Below are 22,581 nucleotides of genomic sequence, written 5' to 3'. Positions count from 1 at the left end.
GACAGACCAAAAGTTAATTTTTGTTACGCTGTGTAATTTGGATGACCTAGGATATCCCGACTGATGTAATACTGTCGATTGAACTTTAAGAAGACTTAATGGACATGATAGATCATAAACCGAAGCTTTGTATAATGAAAGAAGTTACCGTTACACCCGCAGACTTTAGGATCTGAACTCAAGAATAGTTTGGATGACCATTTTCATGCTATTGACCACAAAAACTACAGAAAAAAACTCCATAAGAACGCTTGGGCAAATTCCGGCTTCAAAGGGGTATAAAACACTTTTGAGAGGCATGCTTTGTCCCAGTTGGTACGTAAAGCCAATAAGAAGATGAGAACACCCTCCAAGTGCAATGTGGACCAGCAATCACGACAAGTTATCACCCTCTCCTGATCCCTGTAGATGCAAACGAGTTTTCCTTACTTATTTAAATGGTAAAATATGTTTCTCATCCTTCCGCAATAAAAAGACAATATGTCATCGTTACTCATGTTACTCTCGTTTTATAATTCTCCCTGTGATGCAGTCGTATAAATATGAAATAACAATAAAAATCGTAAACCTCTAGTTAAATATAAGATCATGTGCTATTTTATGTTTTCCTCCGCAGAACCCATCGATTCCAGCTAACAACATGGGCAAGAACATCACTCCTGAATCCAGCACATCTGCGAAGGGTCCTGAGAGGAACATCAAAATATGTTGTACAATGGATGAACGAACAGTGTAACATGATTTCCTGACGCTTCTGGTTTTACAATGCAATTTCTGGACCAACATTTGAACAGGGGGAAACAACAATTGTACACTTGTGCTTATCCTACAAATAATGGCGTGTTTTGATACAGTCATAAAATCTACCTAGTGGATAAAGAGAACCGACGTTTGACTTTCTGTTGATGAGTTGGCATGAATAACTAAAAATATGACTTGGATTTGTTGGAGAAGTTAAATAATGCTTTCAAACGTTTTTTCCGACATTTTCAAATATTGGTCCAGTTAACTCCTACTTATACAATATCCCCACTCATTCCAGAACAAATTTTATAGCCTAGAATCGATGTGTAAGTTCATCTTCGTTGTTGTCCGCCTTCCGTCGTGCCGGAACTTCAGGCTTTGTGGTGGCTTCCTCGTCCGCACCATTATTGGCACTGTTCACCATCGGGTTTAACGACCGCTGCCGGATGTGGTCCAGCAGGGCGGGGTTTAGTCCGTCATCCTGGAACGAATGGGAGAAAAACAAATGGCCGTAAAGATGAGTAAGTTTATTTCTTGTCACTGGAGTTTTATGATTTCGGGAGCTACCTTCTGCTGACTGTTGTTGGCAAACAAGTCATTGTCGATTCCGATAAAGTCCGATTCGTAGGATTGTACGCTGTTTTGGAGAAGAGATAAATACACATTATTATATGGAAATTTATAATATTATTTCAGTCCAGACCTAAATATACCGTTCTCTTCGATAAAACGATTAATAAGTTGATTTTCACACTTTATGTTACATAATTAATATAATGTAGAACTCCAAATTAATATCATTAAAGAATCCCAGATGACATTGACATAAAATAATGCTGAAACATGATTGATTTCCCGTAGTTTATACTCCAGTATTATCAATCCAGTCGAAATCCGGAATTAGGTGCGAGTGAAAATCGATTTTTCTCCAAATCCATGCGACGGAACAAACTTTGGAAATCCTTGGAGGAGTTCCTAGAAAAATCTTTCCAGCAACTCCAGAAGAAATTTCTCAAAAAAATATCAGGAAAACCCCCTGAAGGTATTCATCGAGGAATCCCAAAAACCATCTAGTGCCCAACAACACGCATGTCAAATAAAAGTTACGGCAGCGCAAATTTTGGTTGTATAGAAGTTAATTTGACGTTATTCCAACGTAACGCTAGAAGAACGTCAAATTTACTACTATACAACCAAAATCTGCGCTGCCGTAACTCTTATATGACTTCTGTGTTGCTTGGGTGGAATCCTTTAATGAACTCCAAGAGAAACCCTTGACGGATTTTTAGAGGGCTTCCTGAACAAATTTCTGAAAAATTTCAAGGAGAAATTCCTGGAGAAGTCTCTGAAACAAAACCTAGAGAAATCCATGAAGAACTTCCAGGATGAACCAATGAAAAAACTCCTGGAGAAATCTTTTAATGAATTACAGGAGAAATCGCTCAAGAAATTTCAGTAGGAATCCCAGAAGGAATTTATGAATGAATCCCTTATTGAATTCCTGAAGGAATCCCTGAAGGAATCTTTGAAGAGTTCCTGTAGGAGCTCGTCAAGGAAATCGTGGATTTATCCGAAGAAATTCCTAAAAAAAATCCTAAGTTAGTTTCTGAAGAAATCCCTGGAGAGGTATTTGGAAAAATTACTTAAGGAACTGCTGGCAAAAGCCTTGAAGGATTTTTTTTCTTTATTTATTTTCTTTATTTTTCTTTTTTTTTCTTGTTTTTAGGAGCAGGGAAAAGCCCGGTGGAGGTGATCACCTTTCAAGAATCCAAGAATCTTCCTCCAACCGGCATAAAACCTCCTCATCTTTTCGTTTTTTAACAGTTGACAATGAATCTTTTACTTCTTAGAAGTATTTATGCACCTTCCAGTGAACCTTATGGCTGCAAGAGAAATCCATGAAAAAGTTCCAGGAGGAATCTTTGAATGAATACCTAAAGAAATCTCCTGCAATTTCAGGAGAAATCCGTGAAGAAATTACAGGAAGAAACTCTCATAGAAACCCTGAAAATCCCTGAAGGAGTTCTTGGAAAACAATCTCAGCAGCTTCAGGAGAATTCCAGAAAAAAATCGATGAAGGATTACAGGAACAAAATTCTGAATGAAACCCTGAAAAACATCCTGTAGAAATTCCTCAAGCGCTTCCTAATGAATTCTTGAAGAAACTCCTGCAAAAATCTCTGAAAGAGTATCTGGAAGAGTCCCTTTAGAAATTCGAGAAAAAAAATCGTCAAAGAACTCCATGAGGAATTTCTGAAGGAATACTCCGAAAAAAACCCTCTTTCTGAGGGAGACCTTGGAGAAATCTCCAAAGTAATTTGCGAAGAAATTCCTGTGGGAGTTCTTGGAGCAATCCCTCCAACATTTCCGGGAGAAATTCTTCAAAGAATTCCAGAAAAAATCCCTGAAAAAAATCCTGGAGGAGTCCTTGGTAAATTCCAGAAAGAATTCCTGCACCAAATTTTGAAGGAATACCTGGAGGAACCTCTGAAGGAGTTTATGAAGGAATCCTTCAAGGAATGCCAGAAAAAATCCCACAAAGAAGTGAAATTCCTAAAAGACTTTGAAGAGAATTCCCTGAAGGAGAAATCTCTTGAGGAGTTCCCTGAGAAATCTCTCAAAGAATATAGAAAAATCCTTCAAGGATTTGCAAGAGAAATGTCTCAAAGAATTTCAGGGGCTCTCCGAAAGAAATCCTGAAGAAACTCCTGAAGGAATGTTTAAAGTATTCTCTACAAGAATGCTTGAATTAACTCCAGAAGAAACCCATGTCGGAACTTCTAGATCTAGACAATGTCTGAAGGACTTTCTGAATGGATCCTGTGGTAGTTTTGCACATCAATGAGTAGGTCGAGCTCTTGCAATTATCAGCACTAGCACGTCTCCGATAATTGCTTCGATGGCTCTGATACTCATCCTAAACAAACGGAAGTTCGTTCGTTGCCAATGTGGTACTTCTCCAGCTAACGCCTCGACTTGTAATGATAACACCGTTCAACACTAAATTTTGTTACAGGATGTGAAAAAAATAACAGGGGTTTGGGACCCTAGAAGTGCCATAGTGAAAGAATTTTTGAAAAATATTGGACCAGACCTTCACAGTTCAACACCGAAGTTTGTATGGAGCACTTGGGGTGTTCAATTGATATGCGCATTAGAACGCGCTGTGTATATATTTAGGCGTTAGACAGCAATGAAACCAACCCAAATACCAAAAACGCCTAAAAATATGCACGGCAAGTTCTAATGCTCATATCAATTGAACACCCCAAGTTCTCCATACAAACTTTGGTCATAAACTGTAAGGCCCGGTCCAATATTTTTCAAAAATTCTTTCACTATGACACTTCTAGGGTCCCAAACCCCTATTATTTTTTCTCTCATCCCATAACACCAAATTTTGTAAAATTTTGTCGAGCAGTGTAATTGCAAGAGCTCAGCCTACTCATTGATGTGCTAAACTACCACAGATTCCTTTATTAATTCCTGAAAAATCCTGGAGGAATCTTTAAAAGAGTACCTGGAGAAATCCCTGAAGGAGTTTCTTGACGAATCCTTCAAGCAATGCCAGAGGAAATCCCCCAAGAAACTCTAAGAGAAATTCCTCTAAGAATTTCCGAAAAAAACCCCGAAAAAAGTTCTTGAAGAAATCTTTGAAAAAAGTCCTGGTAAAATCTTTTCAGAATTTTTAACAAAAAAATCACCGAAGAATCCCTGAAAGAGTTCCTGAAGAAATCTCCGCAGCAGTTAATGGAAAAAATCTTTCCAGCAATTACAGGACAAATTTCTCCAGTAATTTCAGGAGAGATCTTTTAAAGAATTTGAAAGTGTTGTATAATTCGTGTCGTATGTACTACCGAGAATTTTGTATGATTTTGTGAAAACCGTGAATGTTTAAAAAAAGCAGGTAGTATTCGTTATGAATGTAGATTTTTCCCAGCTTAACTCCCGACAGCGATAGGCTTAGTCAGGTTCAGGCTCCACCACCCTACGAGAAAATCGTCATCATCCACCCACCGAAGTACCAAAACCCACCAAGAGATGGACGGTTACCATTCTTGGGCGGCCATGAGGGGTGGCGTAATGGGGCCATTAAGAAATAAGAAATGGGAGGAAGGGGCAATGACCTGAGTAAGAGGTCATGGACCTCCAAGTGCTCGACGACTTCATGACTGAGGATCACTTACAAAAAGTTCGTCGAGCAAGACAGTTGTGAAAAGCTAGAGACAAGTTGTAGAAAGAAATTGGAGAAGTGAAAGTCTAAGGAAGTGCAAGTGGAAAGAAGTTATACATATCAGGTAACTACTAGAACCACCAATATAGGCCTGATAGTAATGCCTTCCCCTCATCCCAGAACCCCGCCGTTTTTTGGTTTAAAACCCCGTGCAGCGCCCTACGACGCCCTGAGTCCGTGAGCCATTCCGGCAAAAGCCGAAGACCGATCCGTTACAATATCGGTAGGACCTGGACGAGTAGTGAAAGCACAGAGTCCGAATAAGCCACCCCCTGGAACCGTGGATAGCGAGCCGAGGATCCACGCCCGTACGCGAGTCGCTATGGAGACGAGGTGGTGGAGCAGAACCAGAAAGGGGCCCCGCAACGCAACAGAAAAGGTCAGATAGAATTAAGAAAGTGGGAGTAGGAAGTGCCAGGAATAGCCTAGGAATAAAGCGTAGTTGAAGCAATAAACTGGTGTAGAAAGTCGAGAAGTACCTGCCCGCGAGTAACTGTGTAGTGAACATTCCGATCCTGAGGCCATTGAGTCGGGGAGTCTCTGTGGTACTCCCGACTGACCTATCCAATATATACAAATTCAAGGAAAAATCCCTGAAGAAGCAACTTCTGGAGAAATCACTAAAAGTGTTCCTGAGAAAAAAAAAACCCTCAAGGAGCTTTCAGAAGAAATAGTTCTGAGAATTCAAAGAGGAATTCCTGGGGGAGCAGTTCCTAGAAAAGGAGATCCTTCTGGAATCCATGAAGGAGTCTGGAGAAATGTATGATGTTATTCCTGGGGAAATTCCTGAAGGAATTTAAGGAGAATTTCTGGAAGTAGTTTTTGGAGAAATCTCTCCAGCAATTGCAAAAGGAACTCCTAAAATATTTCTAAGAGGAAGTATGAAGCATTTTCCGCAAGAACTAAAGAAAAAAAATTTAGAAGAATCCCCGAAGAATCCCTGGAGAATTCAATGGAGGAGTTTCTGGAAGAATCCTTATATCAGGAGCGGGGGCTTCAGGCACGTTTCAAGAGGCTTTAAAGGCGATTCAGGGAAGTCTCAGGATCCTTTAAAGGGCGTTATAAGGGGTTCCAGGGGTGTTTTAAGGCATTTAGGGCAGAGAGTTTCGGGGGTTTCAGGAACGTATAAAGGGCGTTCTTAGAGGTCTTTGGAGAGTTTGATAGCTTTTCAGAAACGTCTGAAGGGGTTTCTAAAGCCTTTTAAAGGATTTCTGAGCGGTTTCTGGGGTATTTCAAATAGATCATGATTTTTTGAAGGGCGTTTCAAATATTAGATTACGGGGCTTTAAACGTATGTATTCAAAGTATTTCAAAACGGATGGGCTGCAAAACGGTGAGTCGATAAGGAGAGCGTCCAATATAGCTCTGGTCCTCACAAGTTCCTACCTCATGCTTCCACGGGTCAAGCGATGACAAAGACCGCCAGCTAAGAGTTGTGTGCTTAGCTGGTAGTGCAGCCTGGGCACTGTTGTCCTTCTGACTTCAGCTAGATTGAGGAGGTACGATCCGAGTGTCTGTTCACCAAGGAGGTGCGGCTCAAACAGCGTCTGTTCTGGCATCCAGCGGCTGAGTAAGAAACGCTGCACCACGCCCAGCTAGATCCAAGGTGGTAGCCCCATCAGCGTGGTCGTCCCAGTGTTGGTTGGGACGTTAAACAGAACTGGCACGATGGCCTTCCGGCGAGACAGGAGTGTTGGCGTAGGCCCAATAAGCCACCCGTAAAAATCCCCATTGCGAATAACATAGGAGAAAATACGACTCGATACAATCGGCAAAGACCCACGCGACGAAATAAGGACTACGATTGGAAACTTGGAACATGGAATTGCAAGTCACTAGGTTTCGCAGGATGTGACAGGATAATCTACGACGAACTACATCCCCGCAACTTCGACATTGTGGCGTTGCAGGAACTTTGTTGGACTGGACAGAAAGTGTGGAAAAGCGGGCATCGAGCGGCTACCTTCTACCAAAGCTGTGGCACCACCAATGAACTGGGAACAGGATTTATAGTGTTGGGCAAGATGCTACAACGTGTGATCGGGTGGCAGCCGATCAACGCAAGGATGTGCATGTTGAGAGTTAAGGGCCGTTTCTTCAACTACAGCATCATCAACGTCCACTGCCCACACGAAGGGAGACCCGATGACGAGAAAGAAGCGTTCTACGCGCAGTTAGAGCAAACATACGATGGTTGCTCGTCGCGTGACGTGAAAATCGTTGTCGGCGACATGAACGCGCAGGTAGGAAGGGAGGAAATGTACAGACCGGTAATCGGGCGAAACAGCCTGCACGCCATAATGAATGATAACGGCCAGCGATGCGTAAACTTTGCAGCCTCCCGTGGTATGGTAGTCCGAAGCACCTTCTTCCCCCGCAAAGATATCCACAAAGCCACCTGGAGATCACCCGACCATCAAACAGAAAACCAAATCGACCACGTTCTAATCGACGGTAAATTCTTCTCAGATATAACCAACGTCCGCACATACCGCAGTGCGAATATAGATTCAGATCACTACTTAGTCGCTGTATGCATGCGCTCAAAACTTTCGACAGTTATCACCACGCGTCGAAGTCGAACGCCGCGGCTCAACATCGAGCAACTTCGTAACGTAGAAGTGGCTCAAGACTACGCGCAGCAGTTAGCAGTGGCCCTACCAACGGAAGAGCAGCTTGGCAAAGCTACACTTGAAGGTGGCTGGAGGGACATCCGATCCACCATAGGTAGTAGCTCGGCTACAGCACTAGGCTTCGCGACTCCGAATAACAGAAACGATTGGTACGACGGCGAATGTGAACAGTTGAAAAACGAGAAGAATGCAGCATGGGCGAGAATGCTGCAACATCGTACGAGAGCGAATGAGGCACGTTACAAACAGGCGCGGAACAGGCAGAACTCAGTCTTCCGGATGAAAAAGCGCCAGCAGGAAGAACGAGATCGCGAAGCGATGGAAGAGCTGTACCGCGCTAAGGACACACGAAAGTTCTACGAGAAGCTGAACCGCTCGCGCAGAGGCTTTGTGCCACAAGCCGACATGTGCCGAGATAATCACGGGAATATTCTCACGAGCGAGCGTGAGGTGGTCGAGAGGTGGCGGCAGCATTACGATGAGCACCTCAATGACGACGTTGCAAGTACCGAAGGTGGCGTGGTAACAGATCTAGGAGTATGTGCACAGGACGAAAGACTTCCGGCCCCTGACCTCCAAGAGATTGAGGAAGAGGTTGGCCGGTTGAAAAACAACAAAGCCGCTGGAGCAGATCAACTACCAAGCGAGCTACTAAAATACGGTGGAGAAGCACTGGTGAGAGCACTACACTGGGTCATTACCAAGATTTGGGAGGAGGAAGTATTACCGGAGGAATGGATGGAAGGTATCGTGTGTCCCATCTACAAAAAGGGCGACAAGTTGGATTGCGGAAACTACCGCGCGATCACACTACTGAGCGCTGCCTACAAGATACTCTCCCAAATTTTATGCCGCCGTCTATCACCGATTGCAAGAGAGTTCGTGGGGCAATATCAGGCTGGATTCATGGGTGAACGCGCTACAACGGACCAGATGTTCGCCATCCGCCAGGTGTTGCAGAAATGCCGCGAATACAACGTGCCCACACATCACTTGTTCATCGATTTCAAATCGGCGTATGATACAATCGATCGAGAACAGCTATGGCAGATTATGCACGAATATGGATGCCCGGATAAACTGATACGGTTGATCAAGGCGACGATGGATCGAGTGATGTGCGTAGTTCGAGTATCAGGGACACTCTCGAGTCCCTTCGAATCTCGCAGAGGGTTACGGCAAGGTGATGGTCTTTCGTGCTTGCTGTTCAACATTGCGTTAGAAGGTGTAATAAGGAGAGCGGGAATAAACACGAGTGGGAAGATTTTCACGAAGTCCGTTCAGCTGCTTGGTTTTGCCGATGATATTGATATTATTGCTCGTAAATTTGAGACGATGGCGGAAACGTACATCCGACTAAAGAGTGAAGCCAGGTGAATCGGATTAGTCATTAATGTGTCGAAGACAAAGTACATGATGGCAAAGGGCTCCAGGGAGGAATCACCGCGCCCGCCACCCCGAATTCACATTGACGGTGATGAAATCGAGGCGGTTGAAGAATTCGTGTACTTGGGCTCACTGGTGACCGACGACAACGACACCAGCAGAGAAATTCAGAGCCGCATTGTGGCAGGAAATCGTGCCTACTTTGGACTCCGCAGAACTCTACGATCGAATAAAGTTCGCCGTAACACGAAGTTAACCATCTACAAAACGTTGATTAGACCGGTCGTCCTCTATGGGCACGAAACATGGACCCTACGTGCAGAGGACCAACGCGCCCTTGGAGTTTTCGAACGGAAGGTGTTGCGTACCATCTACGGCGGAGTGCAGATGGAAGACGGGACTTGGAGAAGGCGAATGAACCACTAGCTGCATCAGCTGCTGAGAGAACCAACCATCGTCCATACCGCGAAAATCGGGAGGCTACGGTGGGCGGGTCACGTCATCAGGATGTCGGATAGCAACCCGACTAAAATGGTTCTCGAGAGTCATCTGACTGGAACAAGAAGACGTGGAGCGCAGCGAGCTAGGTGGGTCGACCAAGTGGAGGACGATCTGCGGACCCTACGCAGAGTGCGGAACTGGAGGCAAACAGCCATGGACCGAGTGGAATGGAGGCGGCTACTATGTACAGCAGAGGCCACCCCGGCCTTAGCCTGACCGGTAAGGTAAGTCAAAGTATTTCAAGGGCTTTTCAAATGGTTTCAAAGGTTTTTGTGAAGGGGTCTCTGAAAACCCTCTGAAACTTCCTGGAAATGTCTCTGAAATCCCCTTAAAAGCTGTAGGTTCCCATGTAACGCACCTGAGACCCACCGAAACTCCCCGAAAACGCCTGAGTAACGCCTCTGAAAGCTACGAAAATGCTCAGAAACTCCCTGAAATGCCTCCGGACAACCCTCCGTAACACCTCTGAAACCCACCGATAATTCTCAGAAACTCAGAAGTCACCTTCATATTCTTCCGACTCCTTGTAACGCACCTGAGAGACCCTCCGAAACCTCCGTAAACGCATGCGTAACGTCACAAGATTCGTTATTTTCTACGCATTATATTGATCAACACACGATTATCCGCGGTCGTGACTTTCAACCACCGTCGTTCAAAAGGCGACTGCCCGGTTTGAAAGTTCACCTTATGTATGTGGGTATGTAGGGGCAAGTTGACTTTCGTAAGGGGAACTTTTATCTAGGAAACCTTATGAACCCGGTGTTTGCTTCTTTCAGGAAAAATGTAATGGCAAACTCGCGTGTCATGCCTCGAGCCTGTGTACTTGTCTTTTTCAGTCTCGACAAAATTCCAATACTGCCATTTAATCTTGTCCAACGTTTCGGTCGCATATAAGGCCTTCATCAGGGACTCTAAAATCAGTTATATATTTTATTTGATGATTTTTACAAAAATAATTAAAATAACAGTTTTTTTTACCAATTATCACAGATTCTTTGTCTAGTGTGTTCTATATATGAAAATGGCACTAGGAGAGGAGTACCAATTCCATATTCAGACACTCGAATTTTCCGCATGAAATAGATACATGCGTTTTATGCTTATTTTTACAATTATCAATGCGTCACAAAACGTAGTAGGCAAGACAAAGTTTGCCGTGGTCAGCTACGTGATTACAATATTATTTATTCATGTATTTATTTCCCAACAAACATTTTTGCCATACAAAAGTGGAACAAATCACTCTTAAGCAAACTTTAGCTGAAGAAACTGTTATTCAGCTAGTTCTGTTCCATGGGTTATTTCTCATTCATTAGTCATTTTTTATGCTGACGATCATTCTTGTCTGACGCTTACTTCACTGACAAACAGACGTAACACCTAGAACGATGATCGAGAAGAGACGACCCAGCCAAGGGCTGAAAGTCTCTATAATAAAGACAAATCAATCAATGTTCGTGAAAATTCATCGCCTACTTCACACTGGGTCTCCAGTTAGCCTAGTGGTTAAGGCTATGGATCGCCAATCCGGAGACGGCGGGTTCGATTCCCGTTTCGGTCGGGAAAATTTTCTCGACTCCCTGGACATAGTGTATCATTGTGCTTGCCTCACAATATACAAATTCCTGCAATGGCAGGCAAAGGAAGCCCTTCAATTAATAACTGTGGAAATGCTCAAAGAACACTATGTTGAAGCGAGGCAGGCCAAGTCCCAGTGGGGACGTAGAGCCATAAAAAGAAGAAAGAAGAAGAAGTACCCCACACTACCGTCACCTGGTGGAACTGTTTCACGAAGCACTGCGTGGTGCAATATCGTCAACAGAAGGCGCTAGTGTGAAACATCTAACGCAAAGAAAAACGATGCGCGCGCCTCTGTTTGTGAAAGCCACAACTATGGAGATTAATAAGGTTCGTTAAAAGCGTGGTCGATGGAAAGTTCGCAAGTGTTTCGTCTGTTTGTTTGTGGTTCTACTGTCGTGTGCAGCATAGTTGTCCCATATTCTATGGGAATCCCTATTAACATGGGGATGGGACAACTTTGGTGACAAGGCAGTCTATGCCGGGCGTGGTTGAAATCGTTCTCACATTCAATTGTTGGAACAAACTAAAGAACGGAGAATTGAATATTCTAGAAGTTTCTTGAAATTTGAACCGAAACAGCGTCACTGGCAATAGTACGGTGAAGTATTATGCCTCTCAAGAAAAATCAGAATATGGCGATTACGCGCCTCTGGTTTCTGATATAAGCGTAACAGTAACTAATCATAACAGCGTCACCAGATTCCAAAAGTATTTCATTCTATTATATAGGGCTTGACAACAAGCACACTCATTTCACAGAGCCACTCTTGCCGTTCGTCACAAATACATTCATAAATATCTGTCACTTTGCGAAACCCAGGTGCTTTTGTTTTGGGTTGGAACATATTTTCTTTTGTTTTGCCTTGCGACTGTCATGCGGCTGTACGCCTTGCGAGCGCACGACCGCCGTCGGACTCTAATAAAAGATAAGCGCAACAATACTAGATGTGTACAGTATGCGGCAGGAAAAAATGCGAAAGTGTTTTTCAACTTCAAACCTCATTTTCGTCCATTTGACATTAACCAATCTATGTTTCAACGTTCCATGATCTATAATAGGCTAGTTTTCTGAAAAGTTAATTAAAAAATTTCCCATTCTGGTCACTAACCTTTACAGGGCGGTGCCTGAAGATGAAGACAACCCGAATTTTCAAACCGCAGAAAATCACACAGGTCGCTAAATTTCGCATCTGATAAAACAAAATTTTTGATTTTCTCTACAATATCATCAAATATATGTAGGGTGCGGGCACCGGTTTTGGCCAGTCTAAGGGAAATCATTTTTTTTAAAATAACCAATAATCCTATGAAAACAACCAATGCGTCAAAAGAAAGGTTTCAATCTATATTTTGAAGGAAAAATGTAGAAATCATGCCAATACTTGATTTTTGTATTAAAAGTGGCGCTAGCCAAAATAGAAGCTCTGCCGCAGTTTTGGCCATATTCTTAAGTTTAGTTTCTATTTCGGCCAATCACGTGTATTTCTTATGGGAGTGGCCAAATTAGAAGCACCCTGGCCAAAATAGATATATGGGAGCAGATTTTTTAAGGAAATATATTTTTTTCTTCCAGTTTTTAATAAAAATGTGTGGTTTTCACAGCTGTAATCATCATATTGTATTAGGATCTACTAGTAAAAAATAAATTTACGCCGATTTAGATCGCAACAGGCTCAATACCGCACTATGGCCAAAACTCCGGACTGGCCAAAACTGAAGCTTCTACCCTACTTATTTCATCTGGTATGTGAAACTACATGGCTCTGGATCAGTGTGGTCTGGTTGATCATCGAATTTGAGCTAATTTTGTTACTGTTATAGTCATTTTTTTTAATGACCATTGAGCGCGCAGTTTATTGATATCCGCTTATTAGGCCCACATTATCATATGTTAAACATCGAACATGTTCATTTTTATTTTTCAGTGCTAGAATATAGACATTGACTGATACACTGTCATGAAAAAATAGTCATATATATCTTATATTTAGCGCGTAATAGTGCCTTGAACTTTTCGCATTTTTTCCTGCCGCACCCTGTAGTAATGAGCTGAATTTTGTATGGTGAGATGGTAAATTGTGATTCTTGTCTAATTTGATTCTGTTTGAAAAAAAAAAAAAAAATGGGTCCCTGTGTTGTTGTTTTCTCCATGTCTTGCAACTTAAACAACACAGTTACCCAAAGTTTTGCTTAAATAGCATCAAATAAGAAAAATAATCATAATATCTACTCTTTTGGCATTATTTCTTTCCAGAAATTGATAATTTAGCTTCTCATCATACAAAAATTATGCCCATTACTACAGTTCTTGTACTTCACCGATCGTGCCCCTTTCTGTACTACGAGTCCCAAGCGAAACACCAAATAGCGGGCGTTTAATGTCCTTCAGAATTTTTTCAATGATTTCTCAAAGAATTCCATCAGGGATTGATTTAAGAAGTTCTTCAGTGCTTAGTCCAGGAATTTATTAAGGAATTTCAGCAGTTTCTTCAAGCATTCGTCTTAAAGTTCTGCTAGAAATTTCTCCAGGGATTCCTCTTTAAGGAACTCCTCCAGGAACTCCTTCGAAGATTTCTCCAGGAGTTTCTTCAAAGATTCATCAGAAAGTGCTTCAGGGATTTATCTAGGATGTTTTTCAGGGATTTCTGCAAGAATATTTCTACATGGAATCCTTAAACTTTTGTTCCTGGAAATGTTAGAGAGATTGCTCCTCGAGTTGCTGGAGAGATTTGTCCAAGAACTCCTTCAGGGATTCCTCCAGCATTTCTTTCAGGGATTTCTTCAGGGATTCCTTGTGAGATTCTTCGCTGGTTGCTTCTGTAATTTCTTCAGGAATTACTCCAGACATTGCTGAAGAGATTTCTTTAGGTATTTATTAGAAGTTTCCTCCTGGAACTCCTTCAGGAGTTTTCCTTTCAATTCCTTCAAGAATTCCCTTCAGTGAAATCCAAGAATTCCTTTTGAAATGCGTACAGGAGCTCTTCAGGGACTCCTTCAGAAATTTAAATGGGGATTTCTCCAAGAATACTCCTGTTATTCCTTAAGAAATTCCTCAAGGATTTCCTTAAGGGATTTATTCAGAAGTTTCTTCATTTAATTATCCAGGAATTTCTCCTTGAAATCTTTCAAAAGTTTCTTCAGGAATCCCTCTAGAAAATCCGTAAGAGGATTGAAGTGTATTCATGGATTCCTCTAGATGTTTTAAGGGGTTCCACCGTGTATGCCTTCAGCGATTTTCCTGTATTTTTCGATGAATTTATTCTGGCATTGCTGGAGAGATTTTTCTAGGAAATCCTTCAAGAAATCTTTCAGGGATTCCTATAGGAACTCTTTCAGCAATTTTCTCATTGGCGAGTTCTTTCAGAGATTCCTTTACAAAATCCGTCAGAGGTTTTTCCTGGAGTTCATTCAATTATTTTTATAGATGTTTCTTCACTTCCTACGGAAAACCTTCAGAGAAATTTCTCTCGGAAATGCTGGAGAGATTTCTCTTGTAATTGTTTTAGAGTAGGGGTTTTCAGACGTTTTAGTTCGCGGTGCACCTTTTGGGAATAGAAGGCTTCACGGTGCACATGTTCATTGTTGGCAAAAAGTGAAATTCGTAAAAAAAACTGCTGTTATTCTATAGCTACTCCCAGGCTAATACAGTTGACGTTGAAATATTTTTCCACACTCATTGTGCTGAAAGTAACTCTGGATATTTCAAAACCTTTCGAAATGCTGTGGGAGATCCTGAGCAGGCTTATGGTAAAATTAATGCCAGGACCATTGAGAACCAGGCCCAGGATAAATTCCCGAACCATTACTGGATTTTCGTAGAAATCAATGGCAAATTCTTTGCAAGATGGTTGACAGATTCATTCTTCGTGGCGTTCTGGTTAATTTGGAAAAAGATTCCTTTGAAAATAATGAATAATTTATTTGCAGATTCAAAACGGATTCTTATCCTAAGAAGAAGGCACAATAAATGTGTCCGAAACGTCGGATGAAAACATAAGAAACCGTTTTGAATTGCCACAGACTGAAAGCCATTACCCCGAATCAACATATCACAGTCGTACTGCCGTGAATCGCAAGTCAGTCCCATATGTAAAAAGTAGGCATTGAGAAAATGGCCTCTGAAGTTTTCAAAATCGATTTCTATACGAAACTCTAAAAAATCGCCATGAATTGAAAACTTCTGCGATCATGATGAAACTTTCACATATTGTTTCAAACGTGAAAACATAACAGTGAAAAATATAAAACTGGCTAAAGTAGTGTTAGGTCTTGTACTGGAGTGCGCACAAGTTCGTAATGGGACTGACTTGCGATTACATTTTATTATGGGACAATCTGACTTGGTGTTGTTTTTCAATTTTACTGAACAAACTGTATATATTTTTGCACGCAGCTGAAAGATTATCCGAAGAAAGCTCGAAAACTGCCATTAACTCATTTTTGCCCGAAATGCAGATGGGACTGACTTGCGATTCACGGCAGCGTATCTATAAGAAATATTTGCAGAACTATTGGTGAAATGATGTGAAGATAAGTGATACATTGCTTCTCCAGTCCTATGCAAAACCTCAGAAACATAAATAGCTTCTGATATCTTTTTAGCAAAGTTACTGGAGATGCATTGCAGGTCCCTTGTTGGATGTCTGTGAATATCCAAAATCAGCTATCAGTCTTCTTTTCACTAGCCTTCTGCTAGTGAGCTTATTCCGATACGGATCTACATCTGGATAGACCTTTTAGGCTATCTTTACATTGTTGTTCTTCAATCTTGTCTTCAATTAAATACACTTCAGGACAGAGCACATCTCTGTATCTGCTTTCTTCTTCTGTATATAGAAACACATGTAAGGTTCCATAATGTTCGCGCTACTCACCTTACATCATCGTACGCCCCTTGGGTGAACTCCCGATTGTTCAACACCGGGTTGGAACCTTCCACGGAAAATACATTGGTGGTCGGCACTTTCCTTCCGCCTCCACCGGCAATGTTCATATCGGATGCAATCGACACGAAGTCGGTAGCCGACATGGCCTTCAGCTCCCGCTTGAGACTGCGTATCTTGATGCAGAAGGCTACCAGCAGGATGACGCAAAGAATGGCCAAGGCCGAGGCTACCACAATCATAATCGTTTGCAGAAGTTCACTCTTTTCCACCTGTTCGGTTATGCTTGTCACCGGGACATCCTGCAGGAAGAGCTGCCGCAAGGACAGAGCCGTTTTCAGATTAGTTACGAAGACTCGGTCGTTGGAACGTCTGCAATGGATGGAAAGCGTTGGAAGAGTGTTGTAAAGATTGACGGACGATGAAGGTTACTTACTGTTGAATGACAACCGCTTCAACGGCTTCATCGTTCTCAATGAAGTGCGCTCGAACATCCGTTACCGGATCCCCAGCAGCACGTCCTTCTTCGATGGTTCCCTGAACTACATCGTCTATGTTGCATTCCATATCGTAGTGCGTGGTGAATTCAGATTTCAGCTGGAAGTGAAAGGCAAATCGATTGAGGTCTGAAGTGCTGTTCTACGATAACTTACGAATTCTCGCATCTCTGGAGTGTTGATGTCATCGAGATTGTTCAGGAACACGAATTTGACGCGATTGGACTCAGCTATGATGTAGATCTTGGCCTGTACCGTATCGGTGTGACCGACTGTATGATAATATCGAGATTACAGTTGGCTACATTAAAATATTGATCAACCCATGAACCTTACCCAAATCCGTGGCTACAATCCTGAAGTTAAAGTGTCCCTTCATGCGGTCCTGAATCTGCACGCCCAGTGATAACTGTCCAGCCTCACGGCTTATCGCGAACGGGAACGGGCTCGTCGGAAGATTCTCGCCATGGGTTTGCAGTGAGGTTTCGTCGATCGAGTAGCTGATCACGTCGTCTTCGTCCGGATCGTCGGCGATCACTTCGAACAGGATCTTGCCCGGGTAGTCGTTGACGGTGATACCGGCCGAGTACGAGGGCTGACGAAACTTGGGCGGGTTATCGTTGACGTCGTTGACCTTGATGCGGACGATCAGCTCAGAGCGCGAGTCCGGCGCAAGGGGTGTGGTTGGACCATTGGCGTTGTTAGTAGCAATGATGCGGATTTCGTGCGAGGCGATTTCCTCGCGGTCGAGCTCCTGCGTCAGGCGGAGAATTCGGCATTCCTTTTCCAGCTGGAATAGGTGGCTCGCGCTGCCGTAGGATTCTAGAAAGGTATCGTCAACGGTAGTATGTAATACGGTACTTTGAAAAAGCTTGGAGCGGAACAACATGCGAAGATTTTATAGAATACAAGTAGTGCGTAGTACAATACTGCGTTGGTACTGGGTGTTGAACGACACTGCGTGTGTTTCCACAGAAATTATGAGAATGCAACTTGTGGACATTGACTTACTATATCCAGTTTCACTTACCATCGATAAAGTAGAACACATTGCTCTGCTCTCCAGGCGGTAGTTCAGCGTTCTTCGGATCTATCGCCTCCGGGATTGTTCGTGATTCTTCCAAACCCTCTTCGTTTTCTGAAACAGAAAAAGTACCATAGTGGTGTGCTTGTTAAAATATTTCCTCCTTCCCAATATTCGACTTGAAATTATGAATCTGCGGGACTATAATTTACACTATCATTTGAGAACAATATTCATAAGCTTCATAGACCAGATTAGTCACCGTTTAAGTGAAATTAATGGTTTAATTAAAAATGCAAAACAATAAACTCTCTTCCCCTACAAAAGTCAGCTTCTAGCCTATTCAAAGAAAATTTTCCTTCCCTCTTCAAAACCGGCGCAATTAGCGGAAATTATTTTCCTACAACCGACCGACAACAGAACCGTAAACAGAATAGGTTCATCGTATAAACCAAAGGAAAAGGCGCGCCAAACAAGACGTCCACTACTTCAGAAGTATGAAAAATCAGTACGCACAGAGAGATAGCGAAAAAAAGTTTCCAATTAATTACAGACAAGGTGCGATCGCTCGCCGCCAAGATGTTCTATGTACTATCTGTCGGTGAACCGTTTTGCATAGTCACTTGCTCTAACCCACCGCGACGTCTCAACAGGAACAGGAAACTTTACTCATTAAACTTATTTATTACCGAAGACCCGCGCTCGAGGGCTGGAAGACTTGTAGCAGCGACCCGGGTAAACAAGCATCAGCCGTGGGTGTTGAGAGTTGACTGCTGGATGTTTGATAATTATTAGGTTGAGTGGCTTTGTTTTGCTATAGTAGAGCTTCTGAGAAGATAACATTTCCATGTTTCTTATTTTTCTGTTGTTATTTTTTTTTTCTATACATGAGTCTTTCTTGAACTACCACGAAATGTTTCTTGAATCACATTTATCATCAACTGCTTGAAAAATTCTGTTTAAAATTCCTTTAACGTTTTTTTATGAAATTTCCTGGGAGTTAAAGTATTATCCAGCAAATCTGAGAAAAAAACAAGCTAGTAGATGAAGATTATTATCTAAATTCATTGAGCAATTTTAGGAGATATATCAGAAGTATGTAAACGCCTCAACGGAGTGACATTTTGTGTCGTTCCTAAGAAGATTCTGTCAAGAACAGTGACAAGACTCTGTTGAACATACTGAGAGGATGAAGCCACGAATCTGGAGAGGTTCTGCAAAAAAAAAAAAAAAAACTTGAGAGGATCCTGTCTAGAATCCGGAAAGAATTCTTTCGAGAATCCTGATAGGATTTTATTAAGAATCTTGAGTGAATTCTATCAGGAATACTCAGAGGATTCTGTCGCAAATCCTGAAAGTTTCAGTCAAACGTTAGCCCTTATAATCATCAAGCCAAGTGATCATCAAGCGCTCTGGTACAGGGATCTATGACATTTGGTCGAAAGATATTTAGTCGAATGACGTTTGGTCGAATGACATTTGGTCGAAAGTACATTTGGTCGAATGGACATTTGGTCGAATGGACATTTGGTCGAAACCCATTTTTTTTGGAAAAAAAGCATATGACATTTAGTCGAATGGACAATTCGTCGAATGGACATCTGGTCGAAAGGCACTAACTGATGAAAAGAGATGTGAGTGGAAAACAATATTATAGATTTCGGTATCATAATTATTTATATGTTATTGAACAAGCAAGCCTCGTTGAATAAATGTACGACTCGTGCTGAAAAAAATCATCATTTTGCAACTTGTTGCATAAATAACTTTTTTAGCTCGCGTTCCGTTCATATGAAACACTGTGTCAAAGAACAGCCTATTGTGGCTGCCATTTTGGGATCCTAACCAATCTGTCCTTAAAAGAAGGAAAAATATCCGATGAAAAAGTCTGTAGCTATAAAATCCAAATATCAAACAGAAGAACAGCTTGTATTCAAAAGGAAAAAAATCTTCTGAAACATTAAGCAGTTGGTACAGGAAAACGCAATGAAATAAATAAACGTGAAAGAATAGCCTATGTTTCAAAGAAGGAAAAATTCATGATAAAATGACAGCAGCCATAACATTCAAACATAGTACAAATACGAATTTTGAAAGAATAACCTATGTTCAAAAGAAGGAAAAATCATAGATGGAAAAATCACAACCATAATGTCCACTCTTTACTCTCAGCACAAATAACACATTTGAAAGAACAGCATATATTGAAAAGAAGGAAAAATATTTGATGGAAAAGCCAGTATGTTATACACAAAAACGCAATGTAATGGTGAAACTGGAAAGAAGAGCCGAAACCTACACTGCACTAAAATGTTTGCTTTTTTATGTTTGATATAATTAACACGATTAAATTGCTATACGACTTAACGTCCATTCGACCAAACGTACTTTCAACCAAATACCGAAATCTATAATATTATTTTCCATTCAAAACTCTTCATCAGTTAGTGCCTTTCGACCAAATGTACATTCGACGAATTGTCCATTCGACTAAATGTCATATGCTTCTTCTTCAAAAAAAAAATGGGTTTCGACCATATGTCCATTCGACCAAATGTACTTTCGACCAAATGTAATTCGACCAAACGTCATTCGACCAAATGTCATTCGACCAAATGTCCTAAAGCCGAATTAGCATAAGTTAAAATTCCCTAATAAAAAGAAATAAAAAAATTAAGGGTTTACGGAAACGTTGCAACGCATTTAAGGGCCGATTTCTTCACCTCGGCTCAACCGGTAAGCCAGGCTTACCCATACAGTTAAACCTGGCTTAACGCTTAAGCCAGGGTGAAGAAATCGCCCCTAAGAAAACTGCGACGAAGGGAGAGGTTGCTGATTCAAACAATTTGCCTGATATTCAGCATGCATATCCGATGGCCGAAGACGATGTACTTATCTATTCAAATATGGATCCTGTAGATTCGGCTAACAATTGTTCATGCCGAAAGTCAGAGGATGAATGCTGAATTGTCACCAAGAAGTTTGAAATAATTGAACTGTTTTAGCACAACTGAGCATTTGAATGTAATGACTTTTTCATCACCAAGCTATTACATTTTAACAACACAGGCTGCTTTGAGCTACTTATATTCATTTATATACTTGGTCACAATTTAGCGTCCATACTGCAAGTATTCTCCACTTCTTCTAATATTTGCCTTCTTTTTAAAATAGGCTGTTCTTTTAAATTTGCAGAGTCCAACTGTGTACTGTAGCTGAGTTGGTCGACCAAACTGGATATATATATATACAGGGTGTTAGGTTCATAAGTGCAAACTTTTTAAAGGGTGATAGAGGACCATAAATGGTGAAAAAAATTGTTCAACGCATATGGTCAAATCTCAACCGTTACGTAGTTATTGAACTTCCCATGTTTTTGACTCTTATTGCCTTAGCTGGCTATAACTTTAAAATTGTCAAACTTATCGCTGTTTTGTTACCCTATTTTTCGAGTTGGAATGTTATATAGTTTATTTGCAGACGAATTTCTAACTCCATGAAAGATTTGTCTTTCTTTGAATAATAAGCTGTTCTTTCAAGTTAAGATTTACACAATTAAATGGTGGCCAAATTAGCAACTTGATCAGATATTTTATTTTTTTTTTAGAATAGACTGTTCTTTCGAGGCCTGCTAATCGATTGATCTATCATTTTTTCGGCCTAATGACCACTCGATTAGTATGCTGGGCTTACACACTTAAATTCAGAAATTGATCTCGGTAAACGGTTTACCGAGAATCCAACAGCTGATATCTCGGTAAAATATTTACTGATTCTCGGTAAAATTTTTACCGAGATTTCGGTAAACCATTACCGAGTCTCGGTGAACTTTGCCGAGATCTCGGTAAAAAGTTGGATTACCGAGATCTCGGCAAAGTTTTAACGACATCTCGGTAAAACTTTTACCGAGATTCAGTGAAAATTATTACCGGATTCTCGGCTGTTGGATTCTCGGCAATCCATTTGCTGAGGTCGGCGATTTAATTTAAGTGTGTACTATCCATTTCTCTACCTATAATGGGGTAATGACCCATTCGGGGTAATGGCTTTTGAGATAAAGGCCTATTCGGGGTTATGGATTTCGGGCCGTGGCATTGGGGGTAATTTGGTAGAGTTTCTTTTACAGAAATAGTGTTAACTTCACTAAGTTGTTTGGTGGCCAAAATATTCCTATCCTTCGGAGATTTTTCCTTCTTTTCTTCAAAAGCTGTTCTTTCGAGTTGTACTGCTGCATATTTTATTGGCGTTCGAACTACTAACTGTATATGAGTTTTTTCTTCTTTCGATGATAGGATGTTCTTCTAAATTACATTTTTACAGGATTGAGTGATGGATTCCAAGTCTACACCTAAGAATTTACAAGATGTTCTGTATCGTGAACAAATTGCAAACTTTTTTATCAAAGTTTTTTTTCTAATGATATGTTGATTTGCCAAGGGCTGTTCTCTAATCGATTCGATCTAATGACCATTCGGCCTACAAATAGAGTTTTTCTCTTCTTTAAATCATAAACTGTTCTTTGCTTATCGAAAGCACTGCTTATGAATCAAAGAAGGGTAAATCTCTAGAGGGAATGCCAACAGCAAACACAAAAAATATCAAGCTGCAGTGATTAGTTTTGTTCAGGTGTTTGCCCTGAGAATTCCTATCGCGGATCATTTCAGAGAAAATTGAAATTTGTTTTTGAGGAATTCGACATTAAAAATATTTGTCTGAGCCGCAATACAAAATAATACATGCATTTTTTGCATTGAATAAAACAAATGAACTTTACTCACAAAATCATAATTTATGCAAAGTAATAAACTTTTCGGGTAAATGTCGCATTCGGGTATGTGTCGCATTCGGGTAAATGTCGCGTTCGGGTAAATGTCGCATTCGGGTATTTGGCATTCGGGTATATGTTACATTCGGGTAAATGGTTTTCGGGTAAATGTCTTTCGGGTAAATGGTTTTCGGGTAAATGTTATAGAATCGACCTGAGAGGATTCTGTCAAGAATCAAGAGAGGATTCTGTCGAGACTCGTTTGTGGATACTGACAGAATCCTTTGAGGATCCTTGACAGAATCCTTTGAGGATTCTTAACAGAATCCT

At 41.3% G+C, this 22,581-nt stretch overlaps 1 protein-coding gene across 9 annotated transcripts in view; it reads right to left on the bottom strand.

Moving 5' to 3' along the window:
• Positions 1-483: 483 nt before the first annotated feature.
• LOC109417893 (protein dachsous) overlaps positions 484-22,581 on the bottom strand; it is a 111,319-nt gene continuing 89,221 nt past the window's right edge. For all 9 annotated transcript variants that reach the window (XM_062846633.1, XM_029860638.2, XM_019692073.3 and 6 more), the window contains 7 exons: positions 17,493-17,600; positions 16,799-17,284; positions 16,619-16,734; positions 16,402-16,562; positions 15,957-16,337; positions 1,312-1,381; positions 484-1,225 (listed from right to left, as the gene is read on the bottom strand). In XM_062846633.1, coding sequence (XP_062702617.1) covers positions 1,058-1,225; positions 1,312-1,381; positions 15,957-16,337; positions 16,402-16,562; positions 16,619-16,734; positions 16,799-17,284; positions 17,493-17,600 — 1,490 coding nt within the window. In that variant the 3' untranslated portion in view covers positions 484-1,057. The remainder of the gene's footprint in view (positions 1,226-1,311; positions 1,382-15,956; positions 16,338-16,401; positions 16,563-16,618; positions 16,735-16,798; positions 17,285-17,492; positions 17,601-22,581) is intronic.

Source organism: Aedes albopictus, chromosome 1 (assembly GCF_035046485.1).
Source record: "Aedes albopictus strain Foshan chromosome 1, AalbF5, whole genome shotgun sequence".
In the NCBI taxonomy this organism is placed as follows: Eukaryota; Metazoa; Arthropoda; class Insecta; order Diptera; family Culicidae; genus Aedes; species Aedes albopictus.
Note: the sequence above shows the minus strand (reverse complement) of the source record. Positions and strands in the feature narration are given on the sequence as shown.